This window comes from Melanaphis sacchari, unplaced genomic scaffold, assembly GCF_002803265.2.
Source record: "Melanaphis sacchari strain LSU unplaced genomic scaffold, SCAv2.0 Contig0_pilon_pilon, whole genome shotgun sequence".
Classification (NCBI taxonomy): Eukaryota; Metazoa; Arthropoda; class Insecta; order Hemiptera; family Aphididae; genus Melanaphis; species Melanaphis sacchari.
The window spans coordinates 3,695,641-3,709,746 of NW_020270366.1; the positions used below are offsets into that span (position 1 = coordinate 3,695,641).

At 31.7% G+C, this 14,106-nt stretch overlaps 1 protein-coding gene across 1 annotated transcript in view; it reads right to left on the reverse strand.

Moving 5' to 3' along the window:
* Positions 1-2,221: 2,221 nt before the first annotated feature.
* The window catches only part of LOC112600074 (homeotic protein Sex combs reduced), a 29,553-nt gene continuing 17,668 nt past the window's right edge, over positions 2,222-14,106 (reverse strand). The window contains exon 2 of the mRNA XM_025347263.1: positions 2,222-2,851. Coding sequence (XP_025203048.1) covers positions 2,556-2,851 — 296 coding nt within the window. The 3' untranslated portion in view covers positions 2,222-2,555. The remainder of the gene's footprint in view (positions 2,852-14,106) is intronic.

Below are 14,106 nucleotides of genomic sequence, written 5' to 3' on the forward strand. Positions count from 1 at the left end.
ATATATATATATATATATATATATATATATATATATATATATATATATATATATTATATTAATATTATAATATTAAATAGAGTAATTAAAAAAAAGAAAATCCTGGTTTCCTTTTCACGGTATAATATTACAATATTATTACTCGTGTGGAAAACTGTGAAAACATTCTTATATACTCGAATTATAATAAACCTTGTAGATAAACTATACGCATTTAAAATTTAATGTTTATTATTTACAAATTATTATCATTGAAACATTTTTTTTTTTGTTTTGATTATAATAATTTATTTATACTCTCGATCAATACTCTAATGACTCGAGAAAAAATATATATATATCATGAGTGACAGCAACATGACAAGACTAATAATTATAAATTAATATATTAATATTTTTTTTTTTACTATACAGTATAATATATACTATGATAGAATCGTTTTTCTACATCTAGTTTACATTTTTTTTCTTTTTACAACAAAAATCAAACAATAAATATTGCACTTTTTAAAATAAGATAGTTTAAAACACTGAATTTGACTATCGCGATAGCAAAAAATAAAAAAAAAATTATAAAATAGGGAAGCTGGTCACGATTTAAAAAAAAAAAATAGGAGAATAAAATAACTAAAGAAAGAACAATAAAATAAGAAAACAAATTATAAAAAAAACAATTAGGTATTTTAATGTTTAAATATTTTGTTATTAAAAACTAAAACATAATAATGATGATATAATAATAATAATAATAATAATAATAATAAAATAAAGAAAAATCACAGACTCTGGGTTAACACATGTACAGAAAATAGTTACAGCGTAATTTATAATATAATTTATACCTTTTTATATTATTTAAGTATATGTATATAGAATATTTACATTTTGTCGTTACATTTATAATATCATGAATAATTTACTATTAATATAAACACGAGTACGTGTGTGACGACATTTAAACATACGATATAATATTATTATAACAATTTTAAAATTACAATGTAAATTTTCTCTTAATTTTGTGAAAACCAGTTTGAGTTTAATAGTAAAGTATTGTTTATAAATAATTAATAATATTATAGTACTGCCGATGAGTTCGTTTCCACTAAAACTCAACCTAAAAACATGTAATATTTAATAATATGCGTATTATATCGCCTACACTTCCCTGTTACAGGCTCTCTTTGTGATCGACGGTCAAAAATAAAAGTGTGATAATGGCAAGTCGTATAGGTGTGAAAGACACGCGATCAATTACTAGTGATGGGTGTCGTTACGATCAGTACCTGTGTAACTGTGTCCATGTACACAAAAACAATGCAACGGAATTTACTCGTGAAAAAAATATATAGATAGTATGAAAACGGATCTACATTGTAAATTCTACAAGAACGATGTGCGCCATAAGTACCACCGACAAATTTCGATGGGATCGGTGACACGACTAATATTTATCGTAAAAAAAAAGATGTTATATTATAACATAGGTACGCGTCATAGTATGCGGTACGCATTTAAAACACATCGATCCGAAATTTTTCCTATTTCATTGATTGTTATTGTCACGTTATCTCCTCTTTTCCAGTCATAATTTAGTACGATGTACGTAAAGACAATTTGAGCAACCTCTGCCCTCGCCTATACACCACGGACGCACAAACCGCGGTCGGTTTTTAAATGTTATTCCACGTTGTATTCTCATTAACGGGTTTTTTTCTCGGTTTTCGGGTATACACTCAAATCTTAAGATTTACACCATCCGAAAACAGCAGAAATAGGTAACAGGGACGTTTATGTTATTATGTATCCGAAGGATGTGTTTGCAGGATGATTTTACGATTGCTCATTTAAAATCGGCCTTAGACTTATCTTTCAGATGCAATGGGTGTAATCGCTACGCGGTTTAATCATAATGCGCGTACATTATCTCGTAACACAAGAATAAATTATTGTTGTACTCGGCGGGGTCAACTATTATAACAAGTCGAAACGAAAGGTATCGAAAGAAATTATTTTTTTTTTGATTTTTTTTTTTTTTTTTTTTATCATTACGACATGCGTTTGCCGTATTATTATATTATTATTTAAAAACACATATATTTTACACAATTACAAGTATTACACGATACAACACATTATTTTATGATGTCCAAGCGATAAAATTAAATATAAATCGCAATAATAGATGAGTTATAATAGTATTTACCTATGAATTATAAATTTATATAAATACATCATTACGTATTTATACATAATCGATAATGTACATTTTGTATATACACATATTATATTGTTACAACATGACGACCGGATATGCGCAGTCGCGAATTTCACGCATACCCGTCGACGTGTAACATTCGTGACGCGTTTTCGCACGTCTTGTGAATCAAAGTTTTTTTCGAAATCGTTTGCATGTATTATTAATTTAACGGTTGTCTTACCTATCGCGCGTTGCCGTTCAGCGACGCCGCAGCCGTGGCCGCCGTCGATGTGGACGACGGCGGTGACGACGACGCCGCCGCCTAAACGGAACCGTTAAATTAATAATACGAATCTCAGGTGGTGAGGTGCGTGAACGGGTACGGGGTGCCGTAGGGCTGGGCGGCCATGTGATAGTGGTACGGCACCATGTTCATGCTGGCCATCTTGTGTTCCTTTTTCCATTTCATCCGCCTGTTCTGGAACCATATCTTTATCTGCCGCTCGGTCAGGCACAGCGCGTGCGCGATCTCGATCCTCCGCCGCCTGGTCAGGTACCGGTTGAAGTGGAACTCTTTCTCCAGCTCCAGCGTCTGGTAACGGGTGTACGACGTACGCTGCCGTTTTGTCTCGCCGTTGGCGTTCACCGTACCTGTAAGCATCGAGTAAAAAACGCATGAAAACAAACACGTTAAAAATAATTATGAACGACGATGATATAATAATGACATCACCGATCGTGTTGTACAGATAAAAATTGGGTGTCTGGTAGTTTGAAACCGATTAGGTAGTATAAGGCATATTAGTATGTGATAACAGTGATAAGAGATATTAGCGTTTGTCTGCGACACATATGTACACCCCTATAAAGGGGTAAATAAAAATTCGTTACGTGATGATAAGTCGGTCTCGACTCGCAAGTACGCCTATCTACAGTCGAACAAAACGAGTTGGGACAGTAGTTTTGTCACACCAATAACTGTAATATGGTTGTTGAATATGAATTTAAAATTAAGTTTAGAGCCGTATCACGTTATATTACAAACATTTTTTTTTTCATTTTTAATTCAATTTTATCATTGGTTTCACGATTTTAAAGTTGGTTTTTAGCTGTATCAGATAATTCTACAGACATTATCTGTTATGGAATAATTGACTCAATCGTATTAACCACGGTGTCATAAACGTGTTTTTCAAAGGTTATCTACATAATAATACATATCTATGGATTTGAATATTTGTTTTCACATGTTATGATGCAATAGAAATACAACGGAAGTTAAATAATGCGGTGAAAATCGAAAGAACGATTATTTGGGTTGCAGCCTCCGGGATTTGGAGTTGAGAATATCTAATATTTGGAGTATCGCGTACAAACAATATGTGTGGCCATATTCTGATATGTATGAGTACGTAAATTGCAAGGTGCGTTGTTTTACAATTAGTTATGTCTTATGTATATCCTATAATATGATATGTATTTAATATTTATACCTATAGGCTATATCTGTCTGTTACAATGAGACGTTTAAAGTACAACACAGAAGTCGTTAATGTATAATAATATATGTATCGATGTATGCTTAAAAAATACTAGTATACTTATAAACGGACACACACAAATACATTGAGCGAGCAAACAATACGACGTAATTGACTGTTCGTCACTGCTGTTCGAAACAGAGCCTCACATTTTACTGTTTCATAATATACATATAAATATATATTTAGTAAAATACGCATATATATATGTGTATTTAAACACATAAAGGAATCGCTGAAAAGCGCGTACCACACTGCAGTGCAGTTATAAATCTCTCATATAATTAGACAACCTGTTAAACGGTCTAACGAGCATTTTTTCAACACGTCTTGTGACAACGTAGTTATATTGTAATATGTGTATAGATAGCTAATGTGTATTATTATTATTGTAATAATACGTCAGAGGTGCAAGCCCTAATTGTTCCAAGAGAGCACGAGCGCCACGAAGTCTGCTGACGTCTTTATTATACACCTACACGTAATAAAATATTCGATCACTGGTATACAAAAATAATGATTTGAACAAAAGTGGAAAAACCGATGGTCGAAACGATAATTATACGATGGAACAAAAACACCGGATATCCGTTTCGTTTCAGACTCCTGTAGGCATATAGCGTACACTGATATGTATAATTTTAAATCTGTTAATATTACCGTGTACGATCTGATACCGTCGTGCTCGTCACAGTCGAAAAACGTTTAATCCCTCATACAGCGTCTAGACCGTGTACCGTTGTAACTGGAATTAGCGGTTGTGCTCAAAAGGGGGAGGGGAGGTTGCTTTCGAGTAGACATTCCGAGACAAATTTCAAGTACTTACATGACACGAGCATGTCTCTTTTTTTGTTTTCCGCGCGTGTATTCTACCATTCGGTGTTGACAGGTATATAACACGCGCATTCAGAGGTTGCCAAAAATAAAGGAAAACAAAAATATAGTCAAAAACGTGATTATATCGGTCGTTAAATCACAACGCGCAAATCCTTTATTTTGTCTCCCGCTGACTCATATACGATTATTTATAATTATAATCATACATTAATACCTTGTACAAAGAACATGTCTCTATAGAGTCGGGTACAAGTAAAACTGCTATTCGAGTCGAAACCCCCCTCTTATAAACTATTTCTAAGGTTCTTTTTCGGTTTATATTAAAGTAAATTTACAGAAATTCATAATACTTAGTTATACATAGTTTTTAAAAGTATCTAACAATAATGTTCAGTACAATTTATTAGATTATTAGATCATCGTCTAAGTGTCTGAACTCGAAGTCAGTCGACGGTCGATTTGGGCACCAATTATTATTTCAGTGGTTGAGATTCTTGTTTATATTTTTCACGCGTCGCGTCGACGGGATTTGGTTGTCACTGCGGCAGACGACGCGTCTAAAATGGTGACAGATCCGCCTGCGGTACGAGACATGTCGGTAATGACGACGTCGTGTCGTCGTCGTCATCGCCGTCATCAAGTGGGCGCGTATAGTAATTATTATTATTATTATACTATTTTTTTTTTTTTTAATTATTATTATATATATATATATATATATATATATTTATTTTTTTTGTTCGGGAAAATGTCAAAATCGCCGACGAATTTTTGCCCGCGAACAGACATTTCGACAACTAGCGGTGACGATAATAATAATCAGACAAATTAACCGTTGACGTGTATCGTCGTGTCTGTGTTTTATTTTAGACTTTTCATATCCCTTATAATATTATTCATGAATATAATATATCTATTCCCGTACGTTATAGAAATAATCAGATGATCACAGTACATAATATTGTAATAATACACACTATTATTATTATTTATCTAATAAAATATTAAGTATTATCTTTCTCAAAATTGTCGATGAAATAAATACAAAACTGATTTTCTTTCATGACGATTAAAATTCAAAAGATCTCGTAGCTAAGAGTACTAAACTTTTGGTATGAAATTATGTACACGATATAGCTGCAGCTTGATAGACGAAGGTTATAAACTACAAGTGGTATTTTTCGGTTAGCCTTTTACTGAGTGCGTTTTTTTTAAATTGATTTCGCGGTAGTTAAATTATGTTAGCGGTAGAATCATATGGACCTGGATCATAGCTGTCGATCACTGCAATCACAAACATTATAAAGTAAGTGCATACGAAGAAAATATATTTTCAGTAATAATAAGTTTTATTTTTTATATACATTCGATCATTATTGCATTATCAACAGTTCAAAAATTATTACGATATACTAAAATACAATAATAATTATTAATTTTTGTAAGTTGGATTTTTTTTAATACCTACTATAACGACATACTGATAAAAGCTCATTTAAAATCGTTTAACAGTTATAGACGCTCCCGGAGATTTATTTTGACTATGCCTATAGCTAGTATACGTTTAAGATATAGATATTATCATATAAGGTCCATTGAACCATTTCGTAAGTGTTTTTATGATAAAATATAATAAGAAATTAATAAGATATATCATACATATATAACTTTAATAAAACATTTTCAAGTTGTGTTGCTTAAAAATAAAATTACTTTTATTTAGAACTGTGACGTAAAAAAATCTATGTAACACACAACTGTAAATGGTTTGCGCTGCGGCCGTCGTCTGAAAATGACATTCGAATAGACTTAAAATCTTGGTTATTTTATTTAAAATATCAAGAGGTTAATTTAAAATTATAAAAGGTCGATTTTTACATATGCATACTGTTCAAGTATTTTAATAAGACCAATTTTAGCAAACGCTTGTTCGTATAATTTAAATCAGCTATATACTCGTAATTCTTTGAAAATAAAAAAAATGATTAATTTAAAGATCATTACTCATTAGTAAACACTACAGTCAAGATAAATACTTTATTCATTATTTATAGACTATTCTGTTCTCTATAGTATCAGTTTTTCGATGAAATTAATTTAAAACATTCGTTGAACGAAATAATGATTCGGTATAACAAAAAAATAATGCGTATATTTATTGTAACAACGAGAATGATCATTTATTATATTTGATGATAAATACAATTCTTTGATTACCTATATCAAATTGAAATATTTTTTCTAGACCGTCAAAATATAGACTAAATAGTTTTAAAAATATAATCTCATACATATTGCACTATTTACAACCATGCGTGTGCTATTAAATTTGTATTTTATTTAATACATAACGTTAAAACAGAATATATAATTGACAACATGAACAAAATATTAAAATATTATTATCACTGGTATACGACTAATAATAATAATAATGATATTAAAATGATTATTCTAGTGTCTATTTATAAGCTTATTAATGAATTAAACACAAACATTAATAGGTACGTAATAAAATTAACCGCTTTGGATAGTATTGGTATGATTGCGGTAGGTGGTGGTCGAGAGGGGTAGAATATAAGTGGGGGACAAGCTTCAACCATTTTTTTCATCATTCGAGCTGTTATAATACACACAAGATATACCATAAGCCGTATTGCATTGTATTTTGTAAAAAAAAGGATCCCATCGAATGACTCGACGTTTTCGACGATGACCGTGCGACTTTGATCGCGACCAACCGTTTCACTGCCGCCGCCATGACCAACTGCGGCCAACTGTATTCAACGAGTTAATATTATATATGGGTAAATACATGCTATATGGAAATACTCTTGTATTGTAACTCGCGAATCGGTATACGGAGATAATAATAAATTTGTTTCGTTGGCGTTCGTCGACAGCTGGACAACGAGTAATTCGTAATATGTCAAATATATTATAAGTACTAGCAGTATTATATTGTGTGTGTACAAAATTTGTGTTATTGGTGCGAGTGATGCACGCGGGAGTAGAAAACCACGATCTGCGAAAAACCCCAGTTGCCGTCGCGGTTATACTTGTGTAGACTTTAGGAAGAGGAATAGTATGAGGGGAGGATGAGTTAAAAAAAAAAAGAAATGTTTGAGAAGAACGCGTCGGCAATAGTGCAATAATGTTGTATATCTATATGCCCTGCAACAGTATATTCGCGAGGTAAGTGAAAACGATTTGAGTGACGGGCCGACCCGCGAGCGTATATAAACCCGAATGCGTGGCGTACATACACACGCGTTGAAAAGAGAGTCCCGGACAGTTATAAATGGCCAGACGGCGGAATTACGCGTGCTCGCCCCTTCACCGTCCCTCCCAGTCAAAAAAAAAATAAACAGTCGAAATAACCTCCGTTTGCGAGTTGGCGGGTTTCAAAATTGTGTTTATTGAAACCGAGTATATATACGCGTATATTATATGCGTGTGCGCGACAACGGTTCGCACGTATGTGTGAGCGAGAGCAAATAATAATAACACGAAAAAACCCTATATACAAAATATATATGCCTATACGTACGTCATAAGACGAGTGAGAACAAATAGTGGGGTAGGGATGTAACGATACGATATAATATAGGTTAACACACACCCAAACGTGAATTTACAGGGGGGGGGGGATTTTTGAAACAAATTGAATCGGATGGTAAGTTGGAATTTTTTCTATATAATAACATTTTGTCCGTAGGTACCTTTATGGATACCTACTATATATTATGACATGCAGTCTAGATACATGGAACTCTGCAGAGGCGTAATTGAATGCGACGCTGCTGGCGCACTGCGCGGACGCGGTCCGAGAAACCGTGGTACAAATCGTTCGCGTAATATTACGCCGTGGTCGGGGTAGAAGGGTGGGACGTCACGTCTCAAACGGCAAATTATATCGCACTTATGACATATACGGGAAAGATGCTACCACCACCGGTCAGAGACGTCGCGTGGGTGTATATATATTATACCCATCAGCTAGGTGGTGGAAAGGGATGTATTGTAAGGGTGCATTTTTATAATAGCTCTGGATCGTTTGCGCTCAAGAGTACGAGTTTGTGTGTGCGTAGCGATTCACCCTGTCCCATAGAGCAGGAAGCGAAGGCATATAAAACTAATTGTGCGGGGTGGAGGACTATATATATATGTGTATGTAACTTAGTACCAATACGCACAGAGAAGTTTTCGTTCAAGACATTATCGAACGTGATTAGTGATAGTTTTTACTGTAATATATAAGTATAAACAGATTATATATGACCAAATAATACGAGTATGACTATTAAATAATTAACAAGTTTAAGTTATTATCGTTTTTATATTATAGCTCATAAAAATAACAGTTACGAGACTCGTTCACGTGTATAATATTAATACATATTTAAGTATGTATCTGTATATATGTAAAAAACGGGTTGTTAAAAAATAACATGATAACACACTCACGGTAAGCGTGTACGTAAAATTGTAAGTGCATACTAAGCGCCAGATTAAAAATGGTTAAAAATAAACGATTCGCCAGTACTTGCCAAGTGCTCCTACATTTATGGAAGTGACCAGGCTCGCGAGCGTACATATATACATGTATGATAATGCAATAATAATAATAATAATATTATAATATACTTTAAAAAGCGCGCACCGTATCCAAACTCGATTTAAGCGTAATTTGTAAATGTTGCCAAAAAAAAAAAAAAAAATTAAATTTAAAAAAATAGTTTTGCTTACTCGCATAGTTGTCTATCTCTTTAGTTTGTTGTAATAGTATGCACTGTACTTATATATGTATTAGTATACCTAGTATAGTCTTATATTTATATAGATAAGACGATTTAATACTTTAATAAAAATCTCCATTTTAAGTTCTATATAGAGAATAACTAAATAAAAATTTAGATATTTCAAATTATTCAAAATTTTATGGAAATAAAAAATTAAATATTTAAGTAAAAAAAATTACCTTAAATATACAATCAAAATCCAATTTGTTACCGGATATACAATAAATATGGGGTAATCAGTTCACTCCTACTGCATAGGTAGGTATAACCCAAAAATTATCACAAACATAAAAAACATTAAAAAAAAACACATCATATTAAAATTATATTAGCTACCTCTATTACTCAAAACTTTTAAAATTTATTTAATGAATGTCTTTTTTAATGTTGTCTATTCAGTATAATAATATATCGTAGTATATAGGTAAAACTGTGCAAAAATATTGTTACTACATCATAATTAATTGTGATTACCCTATGAATATCATTATATTTTATGTCTATTTAGAAAACACCCTTTTTTTTTGATAACATAAAAAACAATTAATTATTACTGGTAGTTTTTATGTTATGTCTCCATATTTATTACACATAATTTTAGATAGAATTAAGTGTTAAAACAAATTAAATAAACACACCAATTACTTTTGAATTGCATAACATACATATTATTAACATAATTATGAGGTATTATATTTTTACTATTTTTTTTTTTATTTCTTAACACAATGTTATAAGGTAATATGTAATAATTATGAGTTGTAACAAATATTATTCAGCCGATAATAATATACACTATATATGCATCCGGTGACTCATCATAAATTGATAAAAAATAATCCTGGACCCCTTTTCATTATATTTGATTGTCGGTCATAGGAATATATTGTAAGGACGTAACTGAATAACATCAAAAGGTTATTTTAAATTAATAATTATTATAATTTACAAACAATTTAACAAGTTTTTAAATTTGTATTTTTAAATACGATATTTTTAAACATTTAATTTTTATAAGTTAAATCAAAAAGTAATAAAATATTCGATATTTTTAAAAAAAATATCATTAAAATTTTTTTAATTCTGAATTTAAAAAAATATATTATTAAAAAAATACATAGCTAATTTCTTTCTTTTGTTTTAGTCTTCACGTTTTTTATATAAATTTACTTATAAGTTATAATATTTTTACAAAATATTGTTTCAAATGGTTTCTTAAATAATTAATAAGATTAATACACAACACTTGCACATGGTTTTTTTTCTTATCAGTTGTGATGAATATGTATGAATCATACACAATCGTTTCAATGAATATTATCGTGGAAAATATTAATTAGTTTCACATGTTTTTTATGTATCAATTTCACCAAAACGGTATAGCAGCTAATAATAATTATAGTATTTTAAATGATGTTGTAAATGATGGGTATTTATTGCTATAATATTATTATGAACAATTATAAAGGTATAATTATTTTAAATTTTTATCAGACAATCATGATCATGTGATCGTCATCTTTACTGTAAATAGTAAAATACAATATTTTGATATTTACAGTTTCAATATTTTTTTAATCGATAGACTTAAGCACTCAATAATATTATATTATCATACGAATCGGTCGGTCGGGTACTTCAGCAAAATCTTACAACTATATGTCATCAACGGGTCAATTATTAAGAGACCGTTTATTTGTAAAAGATAGTTGAATGTATTTATCGTTAAATGTATAACATTAACATACCATGACTATGGTATTGGTATAATGTGTATATTGTATATACAAAAATATAACCAGTGTTTTTCCCAAAATTTTTTTTAAATACCTTTACTAGTCCGTCGGTTATATAACTAATGAATATTTTTTTTATTTTTTTTTTTTTTTTTTTATTGAAACCTTAGTTATACTATTAGGTTCGACATACTAATGAATATATTATATTATTTTACTGATGGTCAAACGTTATTAAGTGAGGGCGAAGCATTAATACGAACATAAATAAAACAAAAGTTACATTTTTTTTCTTATAATTTACATGAAATGTATAAAAGTAGATGAATTAAGTAAGTTGAAACTGTTCAAGTTTGCTGTTCGCGAAGGAGTCACATGACTCCAAAATCAACCCACCTCGAGACGAGATTTCAACTTTATTATGAGTTTAATCAGAAAGCTCAACAAGACCAGTACTGCGTCAACGAGTTATTTTTTATATTTGTAATATCACTTTTACAACTTATTATTAAGCAGTGAACACATTGTTTTTTTCACAAAATCTTAAGGTTTTATGGCTTATATTTAGTATGCCCCAATGGGAACTACACTGAATATGATAGAATAATATAAGACGTGCATATGTGTCATCCACTGGGGTGCGAAGGCTCTTGGACACCGGCCAGTCGCGCGCAGTGTATAGTGTACGTACGGATAGTGAGCGGTGGTGACGACGAAGATTAGGCCGAGTGATTTCGTCAACCCAACAATAATAATATTGTGTTTTTCATAGACTTGGAAGAATTTTATAGAAAAACACTCGTCTGCATTATATTCAACGCGTTTAAAAATACCATTATATATGTGTGATAGCTATACGGTGATATACTAATATACCGTTAAAACAAAAATAGGTTTCAATGCATTCCGTCAAAAACAATGATCCGTAAATATTATAATTTATAAAATTTAATTATATTAAAAAGACATTATATTGTTTTATGTAATTCCAGGGCTCGATATCAATCGTGCACGTGAACATAAACGTACAGGCTGATCGTAACCGTAAGTACGAATATTGTATTCCATGCATAATGAGTTTTTTGAAAATTTGAAATCAATAATTTAAAATTTGTATAATTTATAGTTTCCTGATCCAACGAAAATTGGTTCGATTTAGTCAAAATAACACGACGTCATATACATTTTTATAAGTTTACGACAGTCATAGTGTAATAAGAACACCCATATATTATAATATAATATACTATTTAATGTATTAATGTTATACTTAAAATATTTAAACATCTTCATGCGTATTTAATTCCATAGCACCCTCATATCATTATCGCCATAAATCTATTGGATGCAAGCGATGCAGCAACAATATTACATAAATAACGTGACGCGATCGCTATGATTTATCGCGTTGTGCATTATCAGTGCGTCGTCTCGTCACGTCATAAATGTTTTTTTATATTATTACATAAAATAGAGTATGTACGTGACCAAATCATCATTTACCGGCGTCTATATATTTTAATATAATATAATAAATTATCGTAACGGTCTCGCTGGCGATAACCTGCAGCTGTATCGTAAGCAAGTATGATAAGTCCAGTGACAAAAACAGCGATTACACGTGTGTCTGTGTTTGTAATTACTGACCAGAAAATCGAATTCCACTTATAAGTCGTTTCATAGCGATTACGTTAAGCAATAGCCGTGATAAGACATTTTAGTACACATACATTACATATACACGTTTTTTGAGAACGATTAAATTGTGAAATTTTTCATATTTTCATCGTATAGAATATTATAAAATATAACGAGTCATGATTACAAGAGAAAAAAATACAACAATTATTAATATACTATTACGAATTAGATGATTTCGATCGCCACTTATCGCCGTGATTAACTCGTTATACCTATATCATATTATTATTAAAGAATCTATATAGTGACATCATATTCATCTCGATTCAAAGTTGCGACGCGGCGTCCAGTTAAGTTTTAATTCGAACACTGTGGAAGTACAAAACTACTCATAATATGACTAGGTCACATTTTTTTTTTTTTTTTATACCAATTATAATTTACGGTAATGCCTTTCACGGTAGACTAACAACACTGTACAACAATACATTATAATAATGTATAAAATCGTCAGCATTCGTCATTCTTTCACGCGCCGTTTTCCATCGAAATAAAATTATAATTGTAAATTGTAAACTCCAAACGCGAGCAGCGCGCATAGTCCACCGAAATCCACCGCAGACGCTTACAATAACAAGTCCGGACGGACGGATTATATGAATAATGTGACTGCGCAGCGCTACATGAAACCACACGCGATAAATCACCTTCAACCGTCTCGGACGGCTGTCCATATACGTATACCTCCATGTACATATTACATAATATTATATACAGACGGTGTACCTACGACGACGGTTTAAGGATAAATGCGATATCCGATAGACGATACAGACGGGCAGACGATGGTGTAGACCATAAAGAGTGTGCGAGTGAGTGCGAGAGACGAAATAAAAAACCAGAAATTGTCGTCGAGTACGTCACACGCGCATTAAAATGATGTTGTCGACATAAAGCTATATAACACACTCACACACACACACATATATATATATATGAATGCGCGTTTATGAGATACGACTTATTACCTATAAAATAAAATACATATCATTATCATGTATAATTTCCTGCGTAATGTATTCATGTGCAGAGTTGTTCGTCATTTTCGTAAAAAATTATTGTACAACGATTGGCGAAAATTTGCGCGACGCGATCCCCACAAACGCCCGGAGGAACGTTACCGCGTGGTAATTACCACGATCGCGCCACCGGCTGTACTGGTTTATTCCGCGCGGCGCTCCGGTAAATCGTCGTGCGCCCGTCATTCCGCCAAAAGACGGAATGTCCGCCGTTCGAGTGCGCACGTTAGCCCGCAACAAATCACGTAATATTTTATTATATTATTTTAC